General features: G+C 44.9%; 1 protein-coding gene across 1 annotated transcript in view; it reads left to right on the forward strand.

Annotated features, from left to right (window-relative positions):
- LOC137621556 (uncharacterized protein KIAA0825 homolog) overlaps positions 1-15,089 on the forward strand; it is a 155,591-nt gene that overhangs the window by 34,815 nt on the left and 105,687 nt on the right. Inside the window, exon 4 of the mRNA XM_068351948.1 lies at positions 3,864-4,079. Within this exon, the coding sequence (XP_068208049.1) occupies positions 3,864-4,079 (216 nt within the window). The remainder of the gene's footprint in view (positions 1-3,863; positions 4,080-15,089) is intronic.

The following is a 15,089-nucleotide window of genomic DNA, read 5'->3' on the forward strand; positions in this document are numbered from 1 at the left end:
CCGTCGGCCCCCAGAATCAGTCAAGCCCAAGAATGCATCCAGAGCATGCTGAGAAGGAACCGATGTTCAGTCAGGCAGTGGATGAGTCTAACAGGGACACTTTCATCGCTGGCCCAGTTCATCGCGTTAGGGAGACTCCACCTCCGCCCCCTTCAGTATCATCTAGCTGCTCACTGGAGAAAGGACATGACGCTAGAAGCGGTCTCAGTTCCTATATCCGAAGAGATGAGGTCTGCGCTGACGTGGTGGAAGAACAGCATTCTTCTCAAGGAAGGTCTACCATTGGCTGTTCAGACCCCCGACCACCTTCTCTTCTCGGACGCATCGGACACGGGCTGGGGTGCGACACTGGACGGACGGGAATGCTCGGGCACGTGGAATCCGGAGCAAAGAACACTTCACATCAACTGCAAGGAGCTATTGGCAGTTCATCTGGCCTTGAGAAACTTCAAGTCCCTCCTTCTAGGCAAGGTAGTGGAGGTGAACTCCGACAACACTACAGCCTTGGCGTACATCTCCAAGCAAGGAGGGACTCATTCGAGGAAGTTGTTCGAGATCGCAAGGGACCTCCTCACCTGGTCAAGAGATCGAAAGATTTCGCTGGTAACGAGGTTCATTCAAGGCGACATGAATGTCATGGCAGATCGCCTCAGCCGGAAGGGTCAGGTCATCCCCACAGAGTGGACCCTTCACAAGAATGTTTGCAGCAGACTATGGGCCCTGTGGGGTCAGCCCACCATAGATCTGTTCGCTACCTCGATGACCAAGAGGCTCTAAAAACTCTTTTCCTCGTCTGCCTTGCAACAGCCAAAAGAGTAAGTGAGATTCACGCCTTCAGCAGGAACATAGGTTTCACATCTGAAACGGCTACATGTTCCTTACAGCTCGGTTTTTTGGCTAAAAACGAGCTTCCTTCACGTCCTTGGCCTAAATCGTTCGAAATACCTAGCCTTTCCAACATGGTGGGTAACGAACGGGAGAGAGGACTTTGCCCTGTCAGAGCTCTTAAGTACTATCTTAAAAGGTCAAAACCCTTGCGAGGACAATCGGAGGCCTTATGGTGTGCTATTAAGAAACCTTCACTGCCTATGTCTAAGAACGCAGTTTCTTACTACATAAGGCTTCTGATTAGAGAAGCTCATTCTCATATGAAGGAAGAAGACCTTGCTTTGCTGAAGGTAAGGACACATGAAGTGAGAGCTGTGGCTACTTCAGTGGCCTTCAAACAGAACCGTTCTCTGCAGAGTGTTATGGATGCAACCTATTGGAGAAGCAAGTCAATGTTCGCATCATTTTACCTCAAAGATGTCCAGTCTCTTTACGAGAACTGCTACACCCTGGGACCATTCGTAGCAGCGAGTGCAGTAGTAGGTGAGGGCTCAACCACTACATTCCCATAATCCCATAACCTTTTTTAATCTTTCTCTTGAAATGCTTTTTATTGTTGTTTTTGGGTTGTACGGAAGGCTAAGAAGCCTTCCGCATCCTGGTTGATTTGGCGGGTGGTCAAATTCTTTCTTGAGAAGCGCCTAGATTAGAGGTTGTGATGAGGTCCTTTAGTATGGGTTGCAGCCCTTCATACTTCAGCACCTAGGAGTCGCTCAGCATCCTAAGAGGATCGCTAGGCTCAGTAAGGAAGACGTACTTAAAAAGGCAGAGTAATGGTTCAAGTCGACTTCCTTACCAGGTACTTATTTATTTTATGTTTGTTATTTTGAATAACTGCTAAAATGAAATACGGGATACTTAGCTTCTAATGTTAACATGTATGCTGGTCTCCACCCACCCCCCTGGGTGTGAATCAGCTACATGATCATCGGGTAAGATTAATATTGAAAAATTTTATTTTCCTTAGTAAAATAAATTTTTGAATATACTTACCCGATGATCATGAATTTAAGGACCCTCCCTTCCTCCCCATAGAGACCCAGTGGACCGAGGAGAAAATTGGTTCTTGTTGACAAGAAGTACCTGAGTACCTACTCGACAGATGGCGCTGTTGTTGTACACCCCCACCTGTATAGCGATCGCTGGCGTATCCCGACCTTAGGTTTTTTCTGTCGGGCAACAGAGTTGCAGCTACATGATCATCGGGTAAGTATATTAAAAAATTTATTTTACTAAGGAAAATAACATTTTTATTTTGCATTACTATTTTGTTATTTTATACTGTATCAGATAAGCAAACACCACCTACTTGGAAACTATATTTTTCTCAGTTTATCTGGTTTCTCAATGTATATTTGACTTGAAATTACTTCTAAGATTCTTAAGCCTCAGAAAAAAGAAATAAAGATTTTGCAGGTTTGCACTAGAAGACAGGTACACACTTGAACCGAGGCTAGAGTGCTGTAACTACCTTTTGTTTGGGTTGATTAATGATGCTGGCGAAATGATACTAATGCAAGGTGTACAAGTTCTTGCTTGTTATTTGAGATCTGGAAATTCATGATGTCTGGGTTGAAATTGTTAAACATCTATGTTCTTCTTTCTATTTAGAAGTGATCGAGGTTTCACTGTACTTTGGATAAAGTTTTCATTATTTTTTCTTGCTTAATAATTTAATTGCAATTGAATAAGTATGTCTCTGGATGTTACTGTAAGTAGCAATATTGTTTTTTCAAGACAAAACTAAGTGAATTTTCTCTTTATTTGATTATTATTGTAGTATTGGGTTTTATATTTATGGCACTTTTAGTATTTAACCATTCTATGAGACTATTGAAAGTTTTAGAATGTCAATTGCTATGGTATTTTTTTTCTGTAAGTTTTCAAATGAATGCTGTCTTTAGTTCATCACAGCTGAAAGTTCAAGTGAGCTTTAATTATCAAAGTTTTTGTAGCATGTGTTTTTCTGTATGTATGTATGTATGTATGTATGTATGTATATATGCATGTATATAACATGCATGAGCCAAAGTAATATATAGCAAGTAGGGTAAAGTGGTTCAAGTTTATTCAAGTTGGTGCCATGAAGATAATTTGAAAATAGTGAAAACAATGTCATATCCCATTCAAGGGAAGATAATTGAAAGATTGTGAAAATTGGGCCATTTCCTATCCAAGGGAAATAGTTAAAGTTAAAATATGGTCATATCCCTTCTAATGGGAGATGATTGAAAAATAGTGAAAATAAGTCGTGGTCATTTCAAAATCATCTCTTTAAGAGCTACTGGTCTTGAAATTACAAAACTTGTTTTAAAAGTTTTTTAGTAAATATAGATGAAAGTTTCTATCATCCATGACCTTATTCAGTGTAGGGTTTCATTAATGGTTTTCATGGACTGCCAATGGAAGAGCCCATGTCACACAGAAGTGGAGGCCTTCATAACCAAACAAAACCAATAATTGTTCAAAGTTGTTTTGCATAGGAATACTTTTCCAAATAACTATTAGATTCAGTTTATTGAATTAATAAGTAGGCAACCTCATAGAATGAAAACCCATGTTTGTTAAAATCATGGCCCCAAGGATCATGGTATAGCTACAATATGGGTTCAAAATTTTGCCTAGTAATATATAGAAAAAATGGTATTACTTGCTTTACTGTTTGAGAGAGTCAGTCATAATGGTGGGTTTTAGTGCGTCATTTATAGTTTGTTATGTTACTTTGTTGATTTAGTATTGGTTTTTGTTATATGTATGTTAATCTGCGTGTGTTCTCAGATTTTTACTCCTAGCATAAATTTAGACTTTTTTTATATTTTTTTTACTGGGTACATTTTAATTTATTTAATGTTCTTTTAAGCATTGACTTGTTGATATCTCAGTTGACCACCCCATTTATTTATGCTAAAAGATTAGGCAACCTTTTGTGTAAACTTAAAACTTTAATGTATAGTTAGAATTATTTTTCTTTTCAGATTGAACAAAGTGATGTTCGAATGTCACAGTATTCTGCAGACATTGTGGCTATACTAACAATTATTGCTGCTACTCTTCCATCTCTTATTGCATCACCAGCAATGTTTTTCTCAGTTCGAATTCACGAATCTGTAGCTTTGCCCATTCACAGACGAGCAGAATTGCTTATCAAGATTGCTGCCTTAAAATGTGCACCCATTGAAACTATAGCAAGGGTAAGTTTCTAATTATTAAAATAACCTAAAGCCTATTGATTTATACAGTATTTTTGGTAGAGAACTCTCTTTACATTCATGCCCAACCCTCTATTTTTTACTAATCCCTTAACTGCCCCCAACAAATTGCATCCTTCAATCACTCACTGACGTACATCTGCTACCACTCCACCATTTGCTGCAACAACAGACCCCAAGTATTTAAACTGGTCCACTTCCTCAAGTAACTCTCCATTCAACATGACATTCAACCTCGCACCACCTTCCCTTCTCGTACATCTTATAACCTTACTCTTACCCACATTAACTCTCAACTTCCTTCTCTCACACACCCTTCCAAAATCTGTCACTAATCAGCCAAGCTTCTCTTCCGTGTCTGCAACCAGTACAGTATCACCAGCAAACAACAACTGATTTACCTCCCATTCATGGTCATTCTCGTCTACCAGTTTCAATCCTCGTCCAAGCACTCGAGCATTCACCTCTCTCACCACTCCATCAACATACAAGTTAAACAACCACGGCGACATCACACATACCTGTCTCAGCCCCACTCTCACCAGAAACCAATCGTTCACTTCATTTCCTATCCTAACACATGCTTTACTACCTTTGTAGAAACTTTTCACTGCTTGCAACAACCTTCCACCAACTCCATGTAACCTCATCACATTCAACATTGCTTCCCTATCAACTCTATCATATGCTTTCTCCAGATCCATAAACGCAGCATACACCTTACCTTTTGCTAAATATTTCTCGCATATCTGCCTAACAGTAAAAATCTGATTCATACAACCCCTATCTCTTCTAAAACCACCCTGTATTTCTAAGATTACATTATCTGTTTTATCCTTAATCCTGTTAATCAGTACTCTACCATACACTTTTCCCACCACACTCAACAAACTAATACCCCTTGAATTACAACATTCATGCACATCTTCCTTATCCTTATATAGTGGTGCAGTATATGCACAAACCCAATTTACTGGTACCATTGACAACACAAAACACATATTAAACAATCTCACCAACCATTCAAGTACAGTCACACCCCCTTCCTTCAACATCTCAGCTCTCACATCATCCATACCAGATGCTTTTCCTACTCTCGTTTCATCTAGTGCTCTCCTCACTTCCTCTCTTCTAATCTCTCTCTCATTCTCAACTCCCATCTTCGGCACCTCAACACCTGCAACAGCAATTATATCTTCCTCCCTATTATTCTCAACATTCAGTAAACTTTCAAAATATTCCACCCACCTTTTCCTTGCCTCCACTCCTTTTAACAACATTCCATTTCCATCTTTCACTGTCTCTTCAATTCTTGAACCAGCCTTCCTTACTCTCTTCACTTCTTTCCAAAACTTCTTCTTATTCTCTTCATATGAATGACCCAATCCCTGACCCCACCTCAGGTCAGCTGCCCTCTTTGCCTCACTTGCCTTGCGCTTTACTTCCACATTTTTCTCTCTTTATCTTTCATACTTCTCTACACTATTACTCTGCAGCCATTCTTCAAAAGGCCTCTTTTTTTTCTCTTCCACTTTCACTTTCACTCCTTCATTCCACCATTCACTGCCCTTCCTCATGCTGCTTCCAACAAACTTCTTGCCACACACATCACTTGCAATCCCAACAAAATTTTCTTTAACTAACTTCCACTCCTCTAAATTACCAGTTTCTCTTACTTTCACTTCGTCATATGCCATTTTCAACCTTTCTTGATATTTACTTTTTACCCCCGGTTTTATTAGCACTTCAACCCTCACTAGCTCCCTTTTACATCCACCTACTCTATTCTCCCACTCTTTTGCTACAACTAATTTTCCTTCCACCTAAAAATGATCAGACATACCATTAGCCACACCCCTAAACACGTGCATGTCTTTCAATCTTCCAAACATTCTTTTAGTTGTCAACACATAATCTATTAACGCCCTTTCTACCACTCTTCCATTTGCCACTCTTACCCATGTATACTTGTTTTTATCTTTCCCTTTGAAAAAGCGAGAACTTATTACCATCTCTTGCTCAACACACATATCTACCAGTCTCTCACCACTCTCATTTTCACCTGGTACTCCATACTTCCCAATGACACCTTCTACCTCTCCAGCGCCCACTCTAATATTTAAGTCACCCATGACAACTACATAATTCCTTCTACCCAGTCCTTCTACACACCTAGTTAATTCATTCGAGAACTCATTCCGCTTTTCTTCACTTTTCTCACAACCTGGCCCATACGCACTGACAAAAGCCCAACATTCCCTACCCAACTTAACCCTTACCCACATTAACCTAGATGATATCTCCTTCCATTCCACCACTTTATCTGTCATCCATTCACTCAGCAATAAATATATAGATATATATATATATATATATATATATATATATATATATATATATATATATATATATACAGTATATATATATATATATATATATATATATATATATATATATATATATATATATATATACAGTATATATATATATATATATATATATATATATATATATATATATATATATACAGTATATATATATATATATATATATATATATATATATATATATATATATATATATATATATATATAAAACGGATTTTGAGCGAAGCGAAAAATCTATTTTTGGGTGAGATAGCCATGACGTCCTGATGGAAGGTTCCTTCGGTAGCTTCCTTGGGTATATTTAACTACAAGGATATTCCCAGAGAATTAAACCACAGGTTATCACAGAATTCTAACTTCTGGTGCGAGTACCCTAAAGGTTTCCCTCTAGGATATCGTATATCAACAGGGGACATATGTATTAACACGCCACATAGCTATCTGCACCCCATATAGAGTTAACACTTCGCTATGGAAAGGTGGAGAATAACTGGGGAGCCGTTCCACAGTTACACTCATCCGTGGCTGCTTTTGGTACTCGAAACGTAAACAAACGGGCGCCATTGCTAAATGACATCACGTCCGTCCTCATCCTGATGCCAGCTCCTTGCTAACCTCCATGATACAGCAGGACAGGGCGGTGCCTGAAAGGCTGGACTAGAATAGACGGGAGGGTCCATCAGGACGTCATGGCTATCTCACCCAAAAATAGATTTTTCGCTTCGCTCAAAATCCGTTTCTTTGGCTCAAGCCATGACGTCCTGATAGAAGTGTACCAGAGAATTAATGTATCGTGGAAAATTCCCCCTTTTTTAAAGCAAGTGCCAAGGGCTCCGAATAGAGGTATGTAATGTGACCTCGGTAGAGGTTCCGTGGGGATCCAGCTTCCTGCCCCCCTGGCAGAGAAGTCCCGGCGGATTATACCAAAATCCGAAGTGGTCATCGAAGGGCTACTCACCCTGCGGAGAGTTCGTGCAGGACTCGGAGACAAGACAGAAGGTTAATATTCGGGTAGGAATATTCTCAAGTGTAGACAAGTGATAATTAATCACTATACTCCATGGATTAGAGATCAATCTGGTTGAAGGCAGGACGAAGGTAAGTATTCAAGTAGGAATATTACACAGCATGGGTGAGTATATAATACAGATAATTTATATTATTCTTCTCATTCCAAAGGAAAGGGGTAAATGAAACTATGACAATCATGTATTTCATAATGGTAATAGGAGCGAAGAGAGACGCACAAGTAATAAAATAGACATTTTATTTCATAAATTGCAGGTTATAATAATAATAATTGCAATAAAAGGTGTAAAGTTAATTCACAATAATAAGAATAATTTACATAGAAAATAAAAGACTTCAATCTTGAATCTGAAAGAAAATTTCACTTTTAGAAACACAAGTTCCGGAGGAACGTCAGTCTTTATCAAAGAAAAAACACACCATGCCCTAGGGCATGTGGCACTCATGTGAAGTCTATGACATTTCACCTTGATAAGAACAGTCTATTAGAAACACTAAGTGTCCATGAAATCACTATGTATCACACAAGGGTCAACACAGGCACCCGTAGAGTTAAAGTCCCAAGTAACTCGCTGTTCTATGCAGAGTTAAACGGCAGGTTTCATAACACTACCTGCGGCTACCACGAAATGTTTAACTTCGTGCACTTGCTTTGCGTAGTGCTTGAAGAAAACGCGCGCCGATTTCCACCCTGTGAAGCTCTTGAGGCTTTCGAAATCCATACTCTGGAAGAAATTCAGAGAAGACGCGACTTTTCTAGGATCATGACCTGCGGGTGTACTGTCAGGATCCGCTCTGCGAATGAAGTAGGTGATTTTTGCTCTTAGTTGTTTCAGTGACAGGTCGCTACCCAATGTTTCTCCTTTGAAGAGTTGACCTCCACCGAAGTCTGAAGTTCTTCGAAGATAGACCTTGAGACTCTCCACTGGACATAGAGAGACATCTTCCTTCAGGGGGCAGATTCTCCAGGGGCTCCATCGCTTGGTAGGTAATTCATTTTTTGCGAGAAACATCGGATCAGGGAAGAGGGTAAGTTCTCCTGTATCTGCGAACAGGATATGACCCTCGTCTCTTGATAATGCCACTATTTCGCTGACTCGGGCTCCCGAGGCGAGAGCAAAAAGGAAGATAACTTTTTGAGTCAGGTCCTTGAGAGGGCACGAATCGTTGTCCAGGTTAGAGGCAAAATGGAGCACCTTGTCCAGGGACCAGGAGATAGGTTTTGGCGGAGCTGCTGGGCGTAGTCTAGCGCATGCCTTTGGTAGTTTATTGAAGATATCGCTGGACAGATCAATCTGGAAAGCGTAAAGTAGTGGTCTAGTCAAAGCCGATTTGCAGGTAGAAATCGTGTTGGCCCCTAAGCCTTGTCCATGAAGGTGAATGAAGAAGGACATGCAAAACTCAATGGTGATTTCCGTAGGATTTTTTGCTTTGACGAACGAGACCCACTTTCTCCAGGAGGATTCGTATTGCCGTCGTGTGGATTCGGTCTTGTATTCCTCGAGGAAGTCTAGACTTTTCTTCGAGATCCCAAACCTTTTCTTTGCGGCTAGGGAGAGAAAATCATGAGATGAAGGTCCCTGACTTTCAGTGGTGAAGCGAAGACAGTCGACTTCTGTACTTGCTGAGAGAGAACTGGGACCGGGAGGGGGATCAGCGTGGGCTGCAGCTCCAGGACCAGGGGGTACCAATTGCTCCGGGGCCACTTGGGAGCCACTAGGGCCGCTGTCCCTTTGAAGGTTCTCAGTTTGGAGAGGACTTTCAGCAGAAGGTTGGGGGGAGGGAACAGGTATTTCCTGGACCATCTGTTCCAATCCAGTGACATGGCATCCACTGCTTCTGCCTTGGGGTCCTCGTACGGGGCCACATATCGAGGAAGTTGATTGTTGTCGCTCGTCGCGAAGAGATTGATCTGAAGTTCCGGGACTTGGCGAGAGATGAAGGAGAATGAACTTGTGTCTAGAGACCATTCCGACTCTATTGGGTTTGTCCGTGACAGAGCGTCCGCCGTCACGTTGCGGAATCCTTGTAGGTGAACTGCAGACAGGTGCCATTTCTTCTTCTCTGCCAGACGGAAGATTGGAAGAAGTACCTGATTTATCTGGGGCGATCTCGAGCCCTGACGATTGAGACATCTGACTACCACCGAGTTGTCCAGAGTCAGACGGATGTGGAGCGAGGGAGGCGGAGAGAGTTTCTTCAGGGTGAGAAGTACCGCCATGGCCTCCAAGATGTTGATGTGAAACGTCTTGAATAGGGGAGACCATGTTCCTTGAACCTGTCGTTGGTGGGAGTGACCTCCCCAACCCTCCAGTGAAGCGTCCGTGTGGGTGTTGAGCGATGGAGGCGGGTGTTGAAGAGGAATGGACCTTTTCAGGGCCTTTGCTTCCGACCACAGCTTTAATAGTAAGCGAAGTCTGTTTGGGAGCCGTCTCTTGAGGTCTCTTCGAGCGATGGATGCAGAACGTCTCCAGACTCCCGCGGCATCCTTTAGCTGTGCGCGAAGCACTGGGTTTGTCACAGAGGCAAACTGTAGAGAGCCTAGAACTTGTTCCTGCTGTCGTCTTGAGATCCGTTTGGATTTCAGCAGTTTTCTGACAGACCCTGCTATTTCCTTCCTTTTCTTCTGCGGGATGGAAAGGCGGTGTGACTGAAGATCCCAATGGATTCCCAACCATTGGAACTTCTGAGCTGGAGAGAGGCGAGAGTTCTCGGCGTTTATCTTGAATCCCAGATATTCTAGGAACTGGGTGACTTTGTTGCAGGATCGTACACAATCTTCGGGCGATGTCGCCCAGACCAGCCAGTCGTCTAGGTAAGCCATCACTTGGACGCCGCGAAGGCGGAGCTGTTGGACGATGGCGTCTGCCAGCTTGGTGAAGATCCGTGGGGTCACGTTGAGCCCGAAGGGCATGGCCCTGAAGGCGTAACTTTTCCTTTGGAGTCGAAATCCTAGGTAGGAGGAAGCGTGATGGTTCATTGGAACGTGCCAGTAGGCATCCGCCAGGTCTATGGAGACCGTGTAGGCCCCTTGAGGCAGAAGGGTCCTTATTTGTTGAAGAGTCAGCATCTTGAACTTGTTGTTCGCAATGAACTTGTTGAGGGGGTTATAAGTCTAGAATGACTCTGAGTTTGTCGGAGTCCTTCTTGGGAACGCAAAATAGTCTCCCTTGGAACCTGGTTGACTTTACCCTCCTGATCACCTTCTTGTTCAAGAGTTCTAGGACGTATTCTTCCAGGAGGGGGGTTGACTGTTGGAAGAATTGCTGGAAGGCTGGGGGTTGTTGTGTCCAGCTCCAGCCTAGTCCCTTCTTGACGATGCTGTGTGCCCAGGGATCGAAGGTCCAACGATCCTGGAATTGGCGGAGTCTCCCTCCCACCGGAAGCACTTCATTGCTTCTGGTTTCCCGAGGGTTTGCCACCTCGGCCGCTAGCTCCCCTTCCTCCTCTGCCTCTGGAGGGGCGGCGAGACGAATCTCTGCCGGAATCTCTGTTTGAGCTTCTACCTCTGTGATGAAAGGTAGTGGTGTGCTGCTCAAATGCAGGGGTGAAGACCGGTGACTGCGATACCACCGGCTGGGTGACCAGCTGAAAGGTCTGCTGTGGCTGAGCTGCCACTTTGGGAGTAGCGGAACCCGGAAACTGCCGTCTCTGTTGACGTTGCTGGGGTTTGGGCTTTAGAGGTTTCCTCTTAGGTTGAGGGCCATCGTCCTGAGAGGATTTCCTTTTCTTCGACATGCTCCACTTATGGAGAAGGTTCCTGTTCTCCGTGGCGGCCTTGTCAGCGATCTCTTTCACCAAGGAGGATGGAAAGAGGTATTTACCCCAGATATTGGAAGAAATCAGCCTCCGGGGTTCGTGTTTCACTGTCGCGTTCGCGAACATGAATTCACGACAGGCTCTGCGAGCCCTAGTGAAGCTGTACAGGTCCTTCATTACCGTTGCCAAATGCGTTTTGGCTACGACCATGTAGAAGTTCGGGATTCTAGTGTCTCCGGCAATGACTTCAAGCTGTACCTGGAGGGACAGCGATGCGGCAAGCCTCTCCTTCGTATCTTGTTCCCTACGAAGGAGGTGATCATTGAGCTTTGGGAGGTCCTCATTAAACTGACGACCGGCAACGTCAGGCTCTAACTTCCCCACTGTGAATGTTGACTGGACGTCTTTCCAGTGTCTATCATCAGGGGGAACAGTAAGGGAGAAGGGTCTGCACTCCTCCAGTACAGGGCAAGGTTTCCCTTCTTCCACTGCTTTCAATACCGCAGTGAAGGCCTTTTCTATAAAGGGGAAGGTCGCATTGTTCGGCGCAACAAAGGTTGGGTGCTTTTTGCTAAGCGCCGGCATCTTGGAATTGGTGAAGCCCCTACTCTTCACCGCATTGGCTAGCATAGCCTGGGCCTTCGTGAGATCGAACACAATTACCTCCTTCGGTTCGGTCTCTTCTTTAGAGGCGGGTTCGGACCTGAGCCGGACGTAACAGTCCGGATAAGCCTCGAAATTCGGGAAGAATTCCACTTCTTCCAACACGATCGAGCCGACCTTCTCACTGATGAAGATCTTGCCAGTGGTGATCGGCATGTGCTCGGCATACCTCCATGGGTTAGTATCCGAGCAAGCAGGGAGGTCCTTAACCGAAATCCGTTTCGGTTGTTTAAAACTTCCTAAGTTAGACCTGAATAGCTCGTGGGTCTCGCGAAGTTTTCTTTCCATGAGGGCTTCAAGCATCTTGAAGACCTCCTGAGTGCCTGATGGGAGAGGATCCGGGGTGGCAGAAGTCGAAGGAACGGATTCCTCGGTCGGTGTAGGAGTCGGTGCGGGGGTAGGAGTGGGAGCGACCTCATTCTCCGAATCAGGGTATTCCACCTGATCTTCCTCATAGTCGAGCTCCTCGCCCATGAGGTTCCTCTCCGTTCCTTCCGAAACTTCCGACATACGTTCTGCGTTGTCAGAATCTAGACGGCACTCATGCATGGACTGGGCCATGACAATATCAGGTTCCACCACTATCTGGACGGTGGAAATCTGATCACTGGGGACCACTGAGTCTTTTGATGCTTTCGGAAACAGCAAGGCCCTCAAATCTTCGGTGGCGAGATACGGTCCGGTGGTGTTCTTCTGGAAGCCACGCACCCACTTGCGTAGCTTCTCCCGAGCGTTGTCCCTTGCCTCCGCTGAAGGAGGATCGTCGAACGCTTCGACCAGACGACTCTTGCAGACTGTACAGTGCTGCGGGTCCCAGAATTTCAGGTCGCCTTTCTTGGCGGCGCAGGGGGCGTGGGTCCGACACGCCTTGTGCCCGTAGAAGTCCGGGCGTTTCACTCCGCAGAAGTTGCTTTCGCACTTCATGTACTCCTCCAGTAAAAGAAAGAGATTATGAGTACATGGAAGGCATAAGAATGACTTACATTACTCTAAGATTAAGATTAAGTAATCAAAATTTTATTTAACATTAAATAATTCATAAGTATTATAATGTTTGAGGGTAGAGAGCGGGAAAGGAAGTAGATAGACACATACTTGTGAATCCCGCCAGGTCGGTTACCGTAACCTTATCATTAGGCAATTTCTTTTGTGGCCGAAGGATACAAAACGGAAATCCATGTGGAGACACCGTGGTGGGTAGAAGCTAAGCCTCTAACAGAAATTGCCTGCGAGGTGTATCAGGGACTGAGACCACTCAGTTCCCTGGGGTAGAAGGGTAATAGGAGACCTCGTATTAGATATAGGCTCCGGCAATCGGCCGTGCTAAGACACAGAGTATGCTGGAATATTGTAATGTGCAAGAAGACAGTGCAGCCACAGATTTAGATGGTAAGACAATACCTATATGTAGAAGTGGCTAAGCCATCTGGCTGCAGTGTGAGGACTGTCGGCAGGTATGAGAAAGGGTGCATGTCCCTTGGCGTCTCCGGAGGGTGTCGGCAGGCCGATGGCACGCCGGAGGCCGATCCAGCAGGGTGGAAGGCATCAAGACAGACACATTGAGTATCTAAGCATAATACCATCTTGGCAACCGCCGGCACAGCGGCGGGTCGCCGGCAGGAGGCGGGGGCTCCGGCAGCCGAAGGCTGACGGCTTGGTGAGCTTGGATCAGTTCATAAGATAATTATGTATATGGCAGTATACCCAGGCCGCCGGAAATCAATGCCGGCACGCCGGTGGCCGGCCCCGAAGGTCGGCCAGCTGAAACTAGGTAAGGGAGGGCTGGGACATCGGCTGTATGCTGGCGGTAGGCGGCAGTCTCCGGCACACGGAAGGCTGACGACTTAGAGGAGGGGGGGAAATCTTATGAAAGAGTGTCACCAGAGGTAAGGCAGTATCGCCGGCAGTAGAGGCGGCAAGGGACCGGCACCATGATAGAAGGAGAGACAGGTAAGGGGGGATTGGAGGGGTTAGACCACATACCCATCCGGCATTCCTCCGGAAAGAATGCACTCATGAAAGGAGTAGGTACTCCTAGCATCCAATGGCAGGGGGCCGGCAGTCGGCCGGGTGCCTGGGGTAACCCAAGGGAGGGTTAGAGTACACTCAAAAGGGGGAACCCCCTGCTGGACAAACCGCTGCCAGTGGCTACCCCCATAGAACGCTATGAAGGGTATGTGTACCAGAGCGGCCAGCTCAGCAGGAGAACAAGATAGCCCTATCACTCCACCCAAGGGAGGAGTTGTAGGACTAGGGACATATGTGTATAGGCAAGCCAACACCAAAGGGATAGGTGGGGAGGGAGAAGAAGAGGGGTCTTTCATAGAGGAGGCTCTGTACAAGAACGGCCACCAAGGATAGGGAGAACGCTCCCTAGCCTAGGATAGGTAACCAGAATGAGATTGGTACAAGGGTACCGTCTCAAACTATAAAAGTACAGAACTAGCCCCCCCCAAAGCCTAACCTAGATAAGGAGTGTTAATTCCCAGGCTAGGTAAGCTGAAAGACACATCGCAAGTTGCAGGAAGGGATGAGTAACCCAACCGGATGCAACTGTGGAAGGGCAGAGCCGTTCCTCTTTCTCGGTCGCAACCCTCAGGGGGATCATTCCCTTAGAGTAGACAGAGAAGCGATAAATACTCTGATTGTGGACAAGATTCCCCTATATAGAAGGGGAAGCATGGCCACACAGAGGGAATGCCCGCAGGCAGGGGATTAAGGGAGCATATAGGGTTTCCTACATTTAGGTTAGGTTAGAAAGGAACGCAATCAAACCGATCCCCTATATGGTCCCTGAAGGCGAAAACACTTACATCACAGTTAACAGTATGATAAAAAATGCCACAATCTTCATAACTTAACCTAGGATCACTGGAATATATCATGCATGAACACAAGTGCTAGGCTATCTAGCCTAGGGGCTAAGCTAGCGATCTAGTATGGGGTCGAACGACGACCGAGTAGTAGAGCGTTAAAACACGATATACGTAGTTCCTAGCTATGAAGACTAAATAACTAACAATATCAATTAGTTAAGAGGCCGGATAAAGCTGTTCTGGCTAGCTAAATAAGGCATGCAAAAGAACAGCGACGCCATAAAATGGCGCGTCCGGTAGCGGCACAGCTCTGCCACAAAACACAATATTTTACGAAA

Source organism: Palaemon carinicauda, chromosome 28 (assembly GCF_036898095.1).
Source record: "Palaemon carinicauda isolate YSFRI2023 chromosome 28, ASM3689809v2, whole genome shotgun sequence".
Lineage (NCBI taxonomy): Eukaryota > Metazoa > Arthropoda > Malacostraca > Decapoda > Palaemonidae > Palaemon > Palaemon carinicauda.